Here is a 17,325-nt window from a genome sequence, read left to right as displayed (position 1 = left end):
TAGTCCTATGTACGAGAAAGACAGCAAATAAATATATATTGTACTCCAGTAAAGTGTTCTTATGTAGAATGAAGTTTTTTAAAAACTCATTGAAATTAAGATGACTACATGATTCAGATTCTAGTTGAAGAAATGTGTAATGCCTCCTAACAAGGAGGAGAATTTACTTCAAACTTTGATAGAGTATTTATGAAAACAATTTACAACAGATTGACAAGATATATTAAGAAACACGGACTTTTGTATTCCTCACAATACCACTTTCATAAAGGGCATTCAACCCAACACGCAATATTAGACATGATTGTTAATGATATATACAGACAAACGTGAAGCAATGATTGCTATCTTGTGGAGTATTCATTGATCTTAAAAAAGCATTTAAACCAAAATGTCATTCATCACGACATTTGCTTGATAAGCTCAATCACTATGGCTTTATGGATTAATAAATGATTGGTTTGCCTCATATCTCAAAAATCGCACAAAAACAATGCAAGTAGGCCATCCTACATTAGATAACACTGTTGTTGGATGTGGTGTTCCTCAAGGACCAATTCTTGGACCATTGCTTTTCTTGCAGTATATGTCAATGATATCCACAGATGCTCGCGTAAATTTAGTTTTTTCTTAGCAGATGACGCTAATATTTTGTATGCAGACAAAATTTGAAAGACCTTGAGACAATGGTCAACAATGAACCACAAAACCTTTATAACTGGTTGACAGCCAACAAACTAACTATTAACATTAAAAAATTCAACTTTGTAATTTTTCATCCTTGCCAAAGTAAAGTAAAGTAAAGCCTTTGGACAGGCCCAAGTGGCCTGAGGGGTCAGCGCTTAAGTCTGGTTTCTTAGCATGAAGCGGCTAGGAGTATTGTTACTCCCCCCTGAATGGGATGCTAGTTCATCACAAGGTTACGCCTAGCATATTTTATGGTACCCATTTGTACATCTGGGTGAAGAGAAGCACTGTGAGAGTGAAGTGTCTTGCCAAAGGACACAACACAATGACCCCTGCCAGGGCTTGAACCCAGACCACTCGATCTGGAGTCAAGCGCACTAACCATGAGGCCATTGCGCCTCCACAAAAGCAACTTGCTAATACCAACCAAAACTTTGCATGTTTGATAATGAGAAGAATAAATATGTTTGTCTATAGTCTAAAGTTTACCTAAAATACCTGGGCATTCATATTGATCAGAATCTCTTTTAGAAAACCACATTGATTCTATTGTTACAAAAATTTGTAAACATGTAATGGGCTTAAACTTGCAAAGCTATGCCACTCTGTACCTTAACCAATATTACTGAATGTCTACAAGTCACTAATTCACTAATTCATTCTCATTCAACCTATGGTCTTGCTGCCTGGGGTCAGAGCGTTTAATTACACGATCACAGCTCGGACGCTTCTTGCAAAATGTAGTGACTATCAATTTCAGAGACTGACTCTTCAGTTTCTAGCATTAGGAAAAATAATTGTACCGCAAGCATGTTCATCATAACCTGAGCAGTAAGTACGCCTCGAGATGCTGGGCGAAGAGAAAGTGGCTTCATGTTTTGTGAGACCCACCATTTCCAGAAGTTCGAACGAATCGATTAGAAAGCGTGAAAACATAGCGCTGATAAGTACCATGACCAAACAATGAAATTCACGCCTCCTGCAGTTGGACTGACACCATTTTACCCGTGACTTTGTTTGCACTACACATTTGCGGTCGGCAATTAAAATTATCACATGCTTGACGGGTCACATGACAATATTGTCCAGATCAAATTACCGCGTCGGACTTAATGTAAACATGAACATCGCTGACTCAATCTCATTTTATTAAATTTTGAGAAAGGCCGTGACACCGATCTTAAGGTAAAACAACACATCTTTGACAAAGCGCGATTTTTTTAAATGAACAATGTAAACCTTGCGATGGTTCACTGAGGAGAGAATGATGGAAACTTTCTCAAGCCGTTCGCTATCATTTGATAACTTCCTAGGCGAAACATAATCTGCAAAATAACTTCTTTTTTAATGCAAAAGTCTTTGTTTTACCGAAACGTGATTTAAAACTCAACACAAGCTAAATGTAGTATAAAACGACGATTGGTGAAAAGGGGTTTGAATTTTCTGGGCCTTAGTGTAAGAGAAAACCCCCATACGACATGACTTATCTCCTCTTCCTTCTCGAATCCTTTGTAGTTCGCTTCTCTTTGCTGATGACCTCTTTTCAGTCTGTTTTCTGGAGCTATTTGTATTTCCTTCTCACGTTGCTCTCCACTATATATTCGCCTTTTTACTAATGCTTTTCCTTGTTCTATTTCGCGTTCCTCTCGTCGTGTTCTGCTTATTTTAGCGCGCTTTCTAACTTTCCTGCGCGTTTTTCTCGACTCGCTGTACGGCTTATACTTCTTGCTTTCTTTGGTCGCTCTGTCTCTTTCTCTCCATACTACATTGTGCTGAACTGATTTTAGCACACCTATTCAAGCAAAAATCGCGCGATCGTATCGAGCTGCCATTTTTGTTTTGCATATTGACACTTTCAAAGCTCGCACCCATATCTCCCGCGGTCAAAACCCAATGTAGCTTCCTTAAGTCAATTTACTGTGACAAAACTAAATATTTGATTCAATTTTTCCCTCTGGATTTAGTGTTCAACTTATCAATGTGAATCTGCGTTAATCTTCCAAGCGGAAATATAGCTAACACAATAAGAGCGACATGGCCGCTGCCCCACCAACGGGTGCATCACATAAAGTCCTTCTCTCAACTCACGAGAAAGAAAACTTCCAGCGGATTGCGAGACTATTGGTGGCTGGAGGCACAGTCATAATGCGAGAAATGTTTGATCATTTTTTCAGCCCTCATCAATTTGTCGTGAGAATAAACAATCCTGCCGTTAAGCGTAAGATTAAGAAGGCAAAACTTTCCAAGCCACAAATGGAATGCCTTTATCCAAAACCGGGAACATGCAATAGAACTTCGAAAGACTTCGACATTAGCCTCCTTACAAACACTATTTAAAACAGTTTGTAACCTTACTCCACCAGCATCTGGGTGGGATACCTTTCCACCACCAACAGACCATTCTACAGCTGCTGATCTGACAAGAATTAAAGAATACCGCAACAAAATTTGCCACGGCTACCCTGAAATGGAAATGGGTGAAACTGAATTTAATTCGTTATGGAACGACATTCAAGAGGCTCTTGTGAGACTGGCAGGCTCGATAAGTCATTCAGCTCAAAGTGCATGGGAAAGATTGATTGAAAAGTTCTTAACTGATCCGCTAACGTCTGAGGATGAGAGAAATGTTAGAGAATTGAAAGAATGGTACGAAAATGAAGTAGGAACCAAAGAGGAAATAAAGAAAGTTGCAAAGTCTATTCAAGAGGGACTTGAGGGTGTACACCGAGCCATAAAAAGGACTGGTGATGATGTACACCAGGCCATAAAAAGGACTGGTGATGATGTACTTATTGACGATGTACAACGGGCAATCAAATACACCGGCGAAACAATAATGAAAAAATTTCATCCCATTGTCGGAAAAAAGAATGATCCAAGGACATCAGCGCAGTTAACAAAGAGTGCTCTCGTTGGAAGAGCGCAAAATAATGACTTCCGAGATGAGAGAAGGTCACATTTACAATGTGGATCATCAACTCCACCAGAAAAAATGTTAACGGCGACATCAACCCAAAGTGAGTTCATTAAGGCCAATTTTCCTCAAAACACGTGCATTACACGTTTGATTTTCGAATGTTCAAGCTCACTGAGTTGCTACAGGGTACCCCTCTTTCAAAAAATTTTCCCGATTACCACTAAATGATATGTTTATTTTCTGTGTTAAGATTGCCAAGAAATTGCAAAAGTCGATCAACTTTTGCTCAATGAACGCGTCAAAGATGTACCATCAATTTTACGGTTTAATTTAGACTGGCTTGAGGGTTTGTCCTGTACAATAAATCGCGGGAACTTGAGATATTTTTAATTTGGCAGTAGATTAGCGATACCTCTGGTCACACTTTTCTTGGTTATTTTCAGATTCGTTCCACGTGCAGAGATTCGTGCAACACACAAATCTTGTACAAAATCACTCCTGAAGGATAAGGAGTAAGACTATGGCATGGATTACCTTTATATTATTGCCTATCTTGGGGATCCAGTTTTTTGGTTTTATTTACCCTCCCTTGTTCACATTGATTTGCATTTTACTTTACAGGCCCCCAAATTAGGACGTCATAAGGATAAAAAACACATATAATGGCACATAAAGAAGGTTTCACAATTATAAACTATTGATAATTACAATTTATAAGCCTGCTTTGTTTTTTATAATCTTCTTTTCTCATTCTAAAGCAACTGGTTCAGGATCACGACAGTTACCAGCAGGAGACAACGTAGGAGAATGCGAAGAGCTTTGCGAGATTGCACGAGCTTTTGGAATGAAACCAGAAAATTTAGGGCAACATAAAGAAATGCGGGAAAAGCTTCATGAACACATCAAAGAAAGACGTCAGGAATTGAGGAAGGCAAGTTTAGCACAATATAGAGGGATACGTGGGACTGTCCATACATGATGCTTTCTTCCATCTCGAAGATGATGGTACTTAATAACGATAAAAAGATGTTTCGTTATCGTTCATTCAAACCTTCACGCTGTATCTTAACGGCAAAGCAAGGGCAAGACCTTGCCCTATACAAACACTGATTTCAAGATTCTGCTTTCCTCAGTCATTAGTTATCAAAGACATTTAAAAATGGGTTCTTATTATTTACGATTATACTTCGAGTAGTAATAGGTATACAAATGTTTTGTAACTTTTTCAAAATGTTTCTAGGGAAAAGTTCCCTATTTACAGAGGGATAAATTTTTTTAGTTGTGTGTCATGGAAACGCAAAGATTTGATCTCTGAGAAATGCAAAGGTTTGTATTTGTTTTGTAAAACGTAGTTCTTTCGTTCACATAAGTAAAATGGTAACTGTAGGTACATCGCGTTTAATGATAAGCAATAGACGCTTGAATTTATTGAGAACAGGCTATAAGATACATTTATTTCCATGATTTAAATCTTCCGTTAATAAACTGATACAATACTAGAGATATGAATACATTATATGTGATGATGACTGCAGCTATTTTCAGTCAACTCAGACGGTATTACACACATTACAACTTTTTTTTCTGATTGTGAAACTGCGGTACAAACCGTGCGATGACAGAAAAAAAAGGAAAAAAAATGAAAAGAAAAAGAATAAGAAAAACTGCTCTTGCCTTTTTCGATGCAAAAATGATAAATAATCATGACGGTCTTCAAGCACAGATTTATCTTCATCCAGAAAAGTTTTTTTTCTTTAGCTTTTATGGGAAATCATTTTCTGTTCCCTTTACAAATGGGTTCTTACCTGGCATCAGTCTACCGCGCACTGTACTCCATCATAATGCATGTTTCCTTGCATTTCACTCTTTTCTATCTACTATAGCAATCAGAACGAGTTTGTAATCAGACCGCCAATTGCTGTTGTTGGTCTGTGATTCCAGCTTTAAATATGAAATACGTTAAGATGATTACTTCATGATCAGTGTTCACAAAGGAGGTTCGTAAACTTCCTGGGAGAGCACAGTCAATAGCTTGTGACACTCTGCCGCATCAGGTCGAATGTGGGGTTTTCCATCCCAACAACGCTGCATTAGATCCTGCCAGCCAGTTGGAGGCTTGATCGCGTCTTGTTCATATGAAGGTCTTGCACCCTTAGCCTCTTGGTCCGACACATGTCCCTCTTCTTTAAGGAGAGCTCTCTTACCATACCACATCTCCCAAAGCATTATACCAAAACTGTATATGTCAGCCTTGTTATCGTATTCTTTGTAACGGATCACTTCCGGGGCAAGGTAGGCATCAGTTCCCGTTATCTTGTCTGCAATGATCTTAGCCTCTTCAGAAAGGCGAAAACCAGAGACCTTAACGACATTTCTGTGCGAAAGCTATAAAAAGAGGTGAAAAATATGAGCACAGTTGCTATAACAAGGCCTCTTCTGCAAATTGAGTGGAAGCACTCGCAGTTCGTCACTTGACACTATGAACGATTGATTAAAGAGTACTTAAGCGGATTTTAACAACTATTACATTTAATTTGTAAGTCTTAATTTTCTGGCTAATTTATTAGATAATTAATGATGAACTGACCCTCAAAAACACACTGAAATCGAAGCAACTGTAGAAATTAAATTCTTAAAAAATTCTGAAACTCACCAAAATTTTCTCTAGCTTGAGTCCGCGGTGAACAATACCCTGGTTGTGTACGAACTCTATGGCAGCAGCTATGTCCTTTGCCCAGCACAGTACATTTTTCTTGGCAGAGGTTATTCCGGAAAATCCAGGAATATTTTTAGGATTCTGAAAAATGTGATTCATCAAGTTTTCCTCGCAAAATTCCAAAACGTCGATCACCCGCAATCGATCGACCTCCTTCAGCAATGCTCTCTCAAAGAACTTGACAATGAAGGGAAAATCAAGCTTCCTACAAAAGATATAATTGCATCGACCTTTATTCAATTTTGTTTGGATGTCAAAGTACCCAAATGTGCCGGCGTTTTTCAACTATTATGTTATCATACCAATCTAGCTAAATGAACTTAATTTCTATTGCTGTCAAATCACATTAAATTCTTCTTTAGACAGCCCTCCTTTATGTATTAACTGCAACTAGATTTATTAATTTTTATTTGATGCACGGTACTTTTCCCTAAATGCATTCCAGTGTAAAATGCCCAGAGTCACTAACCTTAATGTTTCTGCCTTACAAAAGAAGCCAATTGCGGTGGATTCGTTTAGTTCTCTAATCCACAATTTCACAGCTACCTGTGTTGGTTCGCTCTGTCCTGGTAACCTGAATGTTCCTCGATAAACTGAGGCGAATGCTCCATTCCCAAGAAGTGAAGTTGGATCGTCACGATCCCACTCCAAGTCATTACGACTTATTTCCGTTCTCTGTAATTCTTTGATAGAAAAGAGTGCCATCTTTTCCTTTATTCTAGTACTCATCTCTTCTAAGGGGCCATAGGATTCTTTAATTTCCTTCCCAGAGCGAGTCTCATCTCTGAGCTGCTGACATAGTATTTTTTCGGCGGCTGTGAGCTCACGCAAACAAGATGAAACTTTCGTAAGGTAAACCTGAACATCTTTGAGCTCCTTCTCCACGAACAACCAAAGCTGTTGCTCTTGAGCCACATTGCGAAGGTATTCACGGGAGGCTTGCACGATAAAACTCTGTTTGTCTCTTTCGTATTCCCTCGAACGTTTAAAATTTGTTGCTTTCTCTTTAAGTTTCATGACACCCATGAGTGGGAAGCTGCCAACTAAAACTGCTAGGCCGACTGGAACCGAAATTGGACTTGTCAGCCCGATCATAACTTTTTGGGCTGCGTTGAAGTCATTTGAAGACTGGCAAGTTTGTGATCCACTAGCACCAGCATCCGTGATGACGGGTTTCTCTAGGTATCGGAATGGAAGTAGACTCTCCCCTTTATCAAATCGCTGGTGGGACAATTGGACCAGAGAGCTGCGGGTGTAGGATAAAATTTGGTTTTTTTCTTCCCAAGCGGCAATCGTGTTCTGCAGTCGCTTCTGAAATGCATCTTTGATAAGATGTTCGGTCACCTCCCAACTTTCTCCAGCGCGTGGAATATCGTCAAGCGTCCAAGAGGTAAATTTTTCCATAACTTCGCAAGACTGGAGGTGGTTGGACAGTACCCTTACGGCGTCTTCTGCCAGTTTTCTGAAATGCTCTTGCAACTCGTATTCAACTGAGCACAGCCACATCTCAATGTCACGAAGGCGTTCAGCATGTAAATCAGAGACGATTTTACGATCGGTGGACGGACAAAGGAGATCCATGACCATTTTCAGGTGGTAAGCCATACGTGAAATGGCCGAGTCAAGCCACCTGGGAGATTTTGCAAATTTCAAGTTTATTTCTCACCAAAATGTTCATTGAATTTATACTCTGTCATTCCATGTGGCGTTTGGAAATATGGCTTTTACTAAACTTTTTCTATAAAATACTTTTCAATAACCATCCAGAGAGATAAAGCCCTATAATTTTTCTATGCCTTTGCGTATGTGTAAAATTATAATTTTCACTGTGCACATGAATGAATCTCATTAGATCAAGACATGAGGGCAACATAACTTGTTCTTCTTAAAAGGAGTCGAGAAAAAGGTAAGAATGGGATGAAAAAGATTGCATCACTTAATCAAGAAAACTGCTAACTCCAGCTAGATTAAAATGTAAATTAGGACCATAATATCTTCACGCAGCTTTTTGAGACCCTCTATACTCATGACAGAACCTACCTCCACTGCATTTGCAGTGTTGCTTTATTGTTTTGCAAGGCGTTGGATTTTATAGCATCCATCAGCGACACAAACTCCGCAACAGCTGTTCCATAGTTTGTGGTGTAAGGCGATGATATGTGGATGATTTGAGAATCAGGGTCTACTTCAGGCCAGTATTCTCTGAATTGTCTGACGACGTGATTTTTCATGGAATCAGCCTCCTTTTGAGATAACTGGTGCCAATTGGCACATAGAAAAAGAGGACAAATTGACGCCGTTTCCAGATGGTCAAGACATAATCTTCTGCATTGTTTGATTGTTTCTTTCATCTATAAGGACAAACGTACACATGGAGTTAAAAATTCTTTCGAGAGTAATAATAATGATAATAATAACAATAATATTAACATATTTAAACGGGGAAAACCCTTTAGTAAAAGCTGTTATAAATGGTTTCTCTGGGCATTAAAATGATAGTAATAAAGATAATGATTACAGCCATGGTAATATTAATAATGATTCAAGTAATTGGTGATAATTATGATCAGTATAAGAATGATAATAACACTGATGATGATGATAAAGTTAACTGTAACATTATTGATTATTTTAAAAATAATATGATAATAGCTTACCATTCCTATTTTGGATTCTTTCTGCCGAATCTTTCTTATCAATTTAGTCAAATACGTCTATATAAGGGCGGCTAAGACATTGTCTGCCGCGGATTAATTGTATTAGTCGGTTTATGATTTGAAAAATTTTGCTGCAAAAATTAAACAGATGAAAGCCCTGCTATGGAAAACGCTGCGGGTGCTTTAACTTCACCTGTCCATGCAGCTTACCCTTTGTTGCTGAGTTAAACTGTCAATTACGCAGATAACTGCGAAGGCCTCAGAAAGGTACGCCTTTACTTTCACGTCTACGATCGGTGATTTTCCAAATTCTGGACTGTCAACTACAACGATTCCTTCCTAGAGGAGAGAAGGATGAGAGGTAAGTGAATCTTAAAACGGGTCAAATGACTCTTTTTCTAATAAATATTTTTGTAATTGTTTTTTTTTAACATCTCTGACTTTTTATCTGATCAAGAAATCAAGCTACAACTGTTCTCCTGAAGGATTAGATTGCGAACGAAAACGATGTATGTTAGGTGTCAAAGATAATCCGTCAATCAACAATATATTGAAAGACCTAAGTTTGCCAAGAATAATGCTTGATGGTAGCTTTAGCAACCCTCAAGTCACAATTTACAATATATGCTCTCCGCTAGCTAATTACCAACCTTAAGCAGGTTGTTTGGCCAAAAGATCTCAATTTTATCAAAAACTGAACCTTGCAGAACTTCATTTTGAAAAAACCAGGAGATTTTTTGAAGAAAGATATGTTGAGAGTTTCCAGCCATCTCGCCAGGTTGGATAGTCTTTGAAAGAAGGCCTGTTTGAGGATCTGCGTCTTTATAGTGCGCTACCAGCTTGTGGGTTTTTCCATATCTTAATTCGCAGACAACGGAAGAGGTGCCAAAAAAGGAGTCAGGGAGAGGTTGTTCCCCAAGAATTAGACTCAGCAACGCGCTCTTTTTCGGATCTCTTTCACCTGTGGAAATAATCATTAGTTTTGAGAAAACTATGAAATTGGTTGTGTTTAAATTTCCAGATCGTTCTCTTTAATGAGTCCTGATTAGGTTCTTATGAAAAATATACATCGTTTTTACGACCATGAATGACAAGAATCTTGACTTATACGGGAAACTGCCTAGAGCCTTGTTCGTATAAAGACAAAGGAGGCGTTATTAGGAAAAACATTAAAAAAGATATTTTACTGAAGCGAAAGGTGTGGAGAAATCAACCTGACAAAAGCACGAGGTATTCCTCTCTCTCTAATCTCTGTATGTGGTAGGCTAATTGGTTCCTGAGATTTTTCACTCCCAGCTCCAGAAGAGCGTAATCCTTGTCACTCATCATATTTAGAAGGGCCTCTGTGCTCACGTTAAGTTCTAGGAAGAGCGTTTGCCTTCTCTTGACTTCTTTCCTGGCCTCTGTCAACGCTGAAAAGGACTAATAAGTGGAGCATGGATTGATTAAATTTCTTTGCAAAATATCAATAAGGCAATAACACTTAGACTTAGCTATACTATTTATCTATGTCGGTCACTCACTATTAGACAAAAATTACTTTAGTATGGTGGTTTCTTTGACTGATCAAGCAAGCGTAGTCACGAACACTTTTCCTTACATGCACATTTAGCGGCCACCCACCAGGAATGGTGGGGTGACCGTTAAATACAGGCTGACCAGAAAATGACTTGCGAGATGTTCTTGCGAAATATTTTTGCTAGCAGTCCAAAGAAGAAAGAAAATTTAAAATTACCGTGTTTAAGGGGAATTTACAACCGCTTAATAAAGGGTGACCGCTAGACTTTTTACCTTCTCCATCACAGAGGACTTTATGTCGTAAAAAGAACTAGATTCAGTGGTTGAGACACCAAGAACTTTCCCTGAATACAGTGAATCACCAATATCTTCAGTGGCGGCAATATTTAGTTTCTCTCTAGACGGCGTCACGACTTGAAGAGATGCCTGAAAATTAAAGGGAAATTAATATCAAAATTCATTACTTCACTAAAACATCAGTGAATAATAATGTCGAGTTTAATAGTCAACTCTAGCTGACTTAGAAAAAAAAGTAAATAAAACTTGGACTCTTTCGTCGGCCACAAGCTACCATCGATCATCCTTTTTCAATGGTCCGCAAAAATATTAAAGTGGTTTTGTTCATGAAGTACCATAAACAAGGAAGGGATAAACTCACTGGCAATTAAACATATAGCCAATATTAGGGATATTCTCTGAAATGTGATAGAAGCCAAGAATTGTATTATATTTGCTCACTTTTGCATTCAGTTTGCTGGCCTTCCTATAGTCATTATATTTTTAAGATGAACCGTGGAAACGGTAAATTCTTTTTCCACTTGATTTCGTGAGTTATCAAAGCGCCTTGAAAATGTGGCAATTTTTTACCCTAAATGTAAATCCATCACAAAAGCACTTTCATCACCAAATATTTTGTGGCAGATATATTTGATGGCAGATATATTTGATGGCAGATATATTTGATGGCAGATATATTTGATGGCAGATATATTCGTTGGGCGAGACAGTATACGGAAAAACCAGCCTTTATGCTTACTCCTAAAGCCACTGTAAATTGACTGTGAATGCTGCTACAGTAGTAAACGAGAAAAATACAGAACAAAATATTGATCAGCTACAAAAAAGTATTTACCACTCAGTTGAAATTACCTGATCTGCACGCAGAAAAATTTCTTTATATCTTACGTACTCCTCTTTGGTAATCGTGGTTCTCAGTTGCAAACGACTTAATCCAAGCTCCTTCAAAACTTCAGGCGTGACGAGTAATTGTTGCACTACTTGACTGAGATGACCACTGCAGTAGTCATCCCAAAGTCTTTCAAGAGCCTGAAGTGAGCTGCAGGTCACTGATATCACCAAACTTCCCTCCCTGTAGTCTTTGACTTCTACTCTTAGCACGCCCTTTAAATACTCAAGAAGTTGCTCAATAGGCCTTTTAATCAGGAGAAGATATTTCCAAATTTGGGTCACAGTTGAGGAATCCGAGGGATTTCCTTCTGTGTTTTCTCCTTGTTGGTCGTCGAGGCACATTGACGTCGTTTCGATTTGTATTTTAATCTCGTCTGGGGTAAAAATTAAAATAATTTACATATTTCACAGACCGTACATACAAAATGAACAATGAATTCAATTCAATAAGAAAAAATTAAAATGAATTGAAAAAAAATATATAAATAAAAATAAAAGAAAGGTACTGATTTTAGAATCTTAGAAAATTTTCCTCAACCCAACCCATTTGATTTTTTATGCCAAAATCTTTTTTTCCTCTCTTGAATTGCCTAGTAGTCTACGGAAAGAACGGGTAGATCAATTTTACTCTAAGAAATGATTGCAATAAATCGTATAGGAGAAATCAAGGAAAAAAACAACATTTGAATAGACAGGATATAAAGGCATAGATTTTCGCGCGAATAAAGGAAAAGGGAAAAAAACAAAAATTTGATTACAATTTTTGCTCGCTAAAAAACTTTGTATTATTATAATTTTCTTATTCTTATTATAATTTTATTGTAATTTTCCTCGGAAAAACTACCGGGGTATTTACAGAAAACTTCAAGAAGTTGTGTAATTTTCGATGCTTACCAAGTTTTAGATCAACCAGTCGAACCTGATCCTTAACATCTGTAGAGTCCTGTCGAATGGCTTGCATATCGGAGTGAAGTTGATCCACCCTATCTCCCAGTTGTATTACTGAATATTTCACCTCGAGGTCTTTTTCGTACCATACTTTCAGATCTTCGGCGTATCTTTGTGCTTCTGGAGTTAAAGGATCGTGGAGCAAATCTTCAATCCGTTTATTCCATTCATCTTTCTTTGCAGTACTTAGTGATCCGGCAATTCGCAAAAGAGCTTCCCTGATCTCCGTCCAGAGTTTGAGGAAATCGGAGTCGGTAATTTCCATTTTCGAAGTGTGACCATATACGGAATTCCGGAAAAACTTTATCCGAACCAAATCCGCCTCAATGCTACGATCTGTGTTAGCTGGCAGACTGTTCCATCCAGTTGAAGGTGCGGCAAGACCGCATATTGTTCTTAACAATCTAAAAGTTAACGTGATATCGAAATCAGAGGACTTTCCAAATACTCCAGGCGAAGGATAGAGGATTCTCCACTCTGGTGGTAATAACTTTGCGGTCCTGAGCTTTGCTTGTATGGCAGGGTCTGCTAGCTTCAGCGGGAGATCAGCTGGAGGATGGCAAGAATCAAAATTTTCTCTCAAAAGTTGGATACCCCCGTACATTAACAGTCGTGTTAAACGCTGAAAATTTGCCTTTTCTTTCGTGGAACGTAATGTTTCTTCTACATATGCAACAGACGCCATTAAGTTGAAACACTGATGAGAAGTGAGAGAAAGGAAGTCCTACTCCTAGGAAAAAAATCAGCTTATTTAGAATGGAAAAATGCAGAGCACAAATATTTTTATGTTTAAACTTCGCAGTTAGGGAAAGAGTTAGAGACCAGGGGAGTAAACCAGAATTATTCATAGTAATTAAAAGTCTCTCACTTAATCAATTTCGCAAAGCGTTGTATGCTTTGCAGCTGGTTTCTCCCGAAAAAAACGCGCCCACACTTTAAAAATGTCACTTTATTGGGGCCACTACATGTAGTAGGTCTTATTGGCATATGGCATATGGCATGGGCTAATAACAATACATACCTATAGGCATAGAATAACTCTATGATTTGGACATAGTTTGATGCTACTCTGGTTTGCAGATTTAATGAATGTAACTGAAGAAGTTACAATTCATAGACCTAACGTTTCGACACTCCTGTCTAGTGCCTTCATCAGGGGTGATCTAAACGCTGCAACAAGAGGTCCTTTTATATGATCACTTATTAGCGGCCTTTTTTCAGGAAGCAAACCGTCATCGTCACGATTTAAAGGAGCGTGGGCGGAGTTAATATGCCAAGTCTCCAAACAAAGGCGCTGGTGGTAACGCCGATTAGTGGTGATAATTTTAGAATTATCCCACCCAATTGTATGGTTGGTTAGCAAACCGCATGCGCGATTGCTTACGTAACTTGGAAATACCGTTCGTGTGCGCAGGTAGATAGTATATAATACAACATAATCGCAAATTATGCGGGAGTAGGGTGGGTATAAACGATAGAATACCAAACAGACAGAGCTATGCTGCACTTTGTTGTTGAAGAAACGAGCAAAGCTCCCCTTTGGTAGCAGTCGTCGTAACTCAAGAATATTGCAATTCTGACTATATGATCGATTTCTGTGTAGTCAAACTGCATATGGTGTTGCTAGAAACAAAGATAAGGTTTCTCAAGTTTACGAAACGAGTACAAACCAATCGAAAAACGCTTCACATGTTGTTAGAAACGAACGACGCATTAAGAGTAGAACGTATTTATATTCTGATCATCATCTTCATGGTGTAACCGGAAACAAACGGCACTTTAATGGTAAATATTTCTCAGCTTCATTTCCAATTTACAGTCTGCGAATCTAATGTTTTAATACACTCAGGTTCCGGGTGCCATGACTTCGGGCGAGATGACTTCCGGGCGACTTGACCAGTTACCCTTGCTTGTCTTCGTTTAAATCAAACTTTCGCTGCGCAAGAAACAGATGGTTGACAAATTTCGTATTCCAGTAGCTATAGAGTTTCTATGATCAAGCAAAGATGGTTTAAAGACACTGACATATGCAGCTACAGCAGAGGTTACCGAATTTAATGACAGGAAATTAAAAAAAATCGTTATCATTTCTTTCAATTTTGGCTCATTTTCCCAAACTGAAATTATCATTCATGCTCAGTAGAATAAAATTTCAACCGAGACTGACATCATATATTACATTTTAAGAGGAAAACATTCCCTTTACTCGAAAATCCCTTAAAAAAACAACAGGAACGTCAATGGAGGTCTACAGCTGCTGAAAATACCTCCGTCTAATATTCCCGTCAGTCGTCAATCCCCCACCCCTGAACTAGTCCATAAATAACCCCTGAGACGGATTCTTCGACAACCAGCGCTGTGGAGTTTAAAAAGGTGAAGGGCTGAATAAACTAACTGGAGCTCTCCTCTCATCTCCAATTACTTAGAATCAAGATTCAACTTTCTTTCTCGTAGGTAATTTACCAACCGGCTGTATACTCATAATGTTACATATGTATTAACATCCTGGAGCGGAGGAAAATAAAAAAAAATTCACATTTGAAAGAAAAAGCAAACAAACAAAGCAACTGTATTGAGAAATGCTTTTCCAGGAATCTCTTTGAGTTGCAAGTAAAGTCAGAAGAGAAGATAGATTGAAGGATTGTGGAAATATTAGAATAACAGAGCGGGGAAAGAGGTATGTCATCTTGTTAATTTTTGTAGTTATATACCAAAACGTGTGCAATCAAAGGTGGTTTTCTTTCGCTTAGGATATTTTAGTTTTGATATATCTGTATACACGCCCTGCGTGTTCCAGTTTAGGACATTTCGATTAGTGTATGCCATACGGTAATGGCTTATTTCAGGCTTATTTCAGGCATATTCCAGGCTTATTTCAGGATTATTTCAGGCCTGAGCTTTTACTTTATTTCAGTTTTTACGAGCTTTCAAGTTTAATGAACGAACTGAGATTCCATAGACCCTTGGAGGTTCCGTCAATAAAAGACATTTCTCCGACGCGGCGTTGTTAGATTCAGTTGATGTCAGCGTCCGCCCCATTACAATTACTCTCTCTCTCCTGGTACCCTGTGCATTATCGATTGTTAGATAAATATCAGCTGTAACATAAATATTTCTCACCGGATCTGCATGACTGAAGGTACCAGCAATCTGTTACAGTAATGAATCTAGCTTAAAAGTGCTTTTCTTTAAATTGCCTGATTTAAGCAGACTCTTCGTGATTTGCAATACAGCACAACTGCAACACTGTTTTCGCAAGTGAGGTAACAAAAGTACTATGCTTAATAATGCCGAAACAGTCGGTGATTCCTATTTTTTTCGGTTAAAGGTATTTTATATGACGTAACATACCGTTCAAAATTCAGTCTGGGTATTTTCCCTATCAAAAAATTAATTTTCGTGTCGGAAATCAATTAACAGGGTCCGTTATTGTTGGCCTCTTTCAGACCTCCTCATTGTCTGCTATTTCCCGTGTCTGATATTATTTTCCGAGCCTGATATTATTTCCCATGTCTGTATTTACTATTAATGCTCGAGTCCTTAAATTATTCGTTACAATCGTCGAGTCCGAAATTTGTCTCATTGCCGGAGCCTGATAATTTTCTCAATCGCCGACTCTGATAACCGCAGAGTACTCTCCTACCCAGACTTCTCACGGTACAAGGTTAGGATAGTTCTAGATAGGTAATAAAAACTGTATATCAATAAAAAAGACTGCAGTTAGTCTTCTCCTTTAACTTCGTGTATATTGTACAATTAAAAAATGTACCATTAGCATAAGGGTATTGATTAAGACCAAATTAAGGAAGCATTTCTCTACTTCCTCGCAATAAATGAACAAAGCCCTGTTTTGGTATTCATGGCGATTTTGGCAAAATTTTGACACTATCATCACAGTTTGTTAAGTTATCGTACAATATCTGACGGATTCTCCAAATGAAAGTATCTCTGGAAAAGTTATAACAAAATTTTCATGAATGTTTTAACGCTACAACATACGACAATAATCAGCTCGTGCTTTAATAACATGCTAGTAGAACCGGAAAGCCACCTTATAGAGAAAATCAGCAACATTTGAGGGAAAAAAAAAGTTTACAGTGGTAGATATTTTTTCGTAAAGGGAAGTTTAAGAGCAAGGAAACTTGTAAAGTAAGATGAAACCAAACCAAAAGATTCCACAGCCATTCTGCCACAACAATTTATTATTCACTAAATGTTGTGCACAAGACTAATCACATCCCTATTATTAAAAACAAAAAACTTGATCTTCTTGCATTAAATGTATGAGAAAAAGGTAAATAAAAGCTTTTTAAAACGATGCTAATATAAAACCGAAAGAAACTAAATTGAAAAATGCGAACGGATCGGGGAAACGCCCAAAAAAGAATGAAATTATCTGTTACGCCACAGCTATGGTCTTGTCTATCTTATTTATAAGTTTAACACAACGTCAAAAGTCGTCAGCCTATGATTCAAATTTGGCTCAAGCAATTTTAAAAAGGCAATGGAACTCTTTTAGCCTAACGTATAGTTTGACCATCTCGAAACTGTCTCTTTATTTATTACAAAAAGAAGAATAACTAAACCATGTTTATGGTTATGATGCAGTGTTTTCACGTGCGCCGTATTTTTTTTCTTTTCTCGCTAACGTCATACTCGCTTAGCTATAGCTACGTGGAAATATTAAACGTTAT

The 17,325-nt window shown here is 38.0% G+C and overlaps 2 protein-coding genes across 2 annotated transcripts; both read right to left on the bottom strand.

Moving 5' to 3' along the window:
• Positions 1 to 5,590: 5,590 nt before the first annotated feature.
• LOC113681994 (uncharacterized) lies at positions 5,591 to 11,396 on the bottom strand. Its single transcript, XM_089210853.1, has 9 exons — positions 11,391 to 11,396; positions 10,769 to 10,921; positions 10,192 to 10,399; positions 9,628 to 9,938; positions 9,188 to 9,316; positions 8,361 to 8,671; positions 6,790 to 7,950; positions 6,258 to 6,525; positions 5,591 to 5,989 (listed from the first exon to the last, which is right to left on the bottom strand). Exons 1-9 carry the CDS (start codon positions 11,394 to 11,396, stop codon positions 5,591 to 5,593), a joined length of 2,946 nt encoding a protein of 981 aa, XP_089066979.1.
• Positions 11,397 to 11,543: 147 nt separating this feature from the next.
• LOC149044250 (uncharacterized) lies at positions 11,544 to 13,355 on the bottom strand. The gene is made up of 2 exons (XM_089209903.1): positions 12,578 to 13,355; positions 11,544 to 12,057 (listed from the first exon to the last, which is right to left on the bottom strand). Exons 1-2 carry the CDS (start codon positions 13,314 to 13,316, stop codon positions 11,624 to 11,626), a joined length of 1,173 nt encoding a protein of 390 aa, XP_089066029.1. The 5' UTR covers positions 13,317 to 13,355; the 3' UTR covers positions 11,544 to 11,623.
• Positions 13,356 to 17,325: the final 3,970 nt, after the last annotated feature.

This window comes from Pocillopora damicornis, chromosome 6 (genome assembly GCF_964200805.1).
Source record: "Pocillopora damicornis chromosome 6, jaPocDami1.2, whole genome shotgun sequence".
Lineage (NCBI taxonomy): Eukaryota > Metazoa > Cnidaria > Anthozoa > Scleractinia > Pocilloporidae > Pocillopora > Pocillopora damicornis.
The sequence above is the reverse complement of the archived record's forward strand: the minus strand, read 5'-3'. Positions and strand labels throughout refer to the sequence as shown.

Coding starts and splice junctions, on each gene's coding strand:
- LOC113681994 (XM_089210853.1), bottom strand. Junction 8,672..9,187: donor GTTTAACTCAGCAACAAAGG/GTAAGCTGCATG, acceptor TTGTCCTTATAG/ATGAAAGAAACAATCAAACA. Junction 6,526..6,789: donor TGTAAGGCAGAAACATTAAG/GTTAGTGACTCT, acceptor TATCTTTTGTAG/GAAGCTTGATTTTCCCTTCA.
- LOC149044250 (XM_089209903.1), bottom strand. CDS start 13,316: ATGGCGTCTGTTGCATATGTAGAAGAAACATTACGTTCCACGAAAGAA. Junction 12,058..12,577: donor ACTGGTTGATCTAAAACTTG/GTAAGCATCGAA, acceptor TTTTTACCCCAG/ACGAGATTAAAATACAAATC.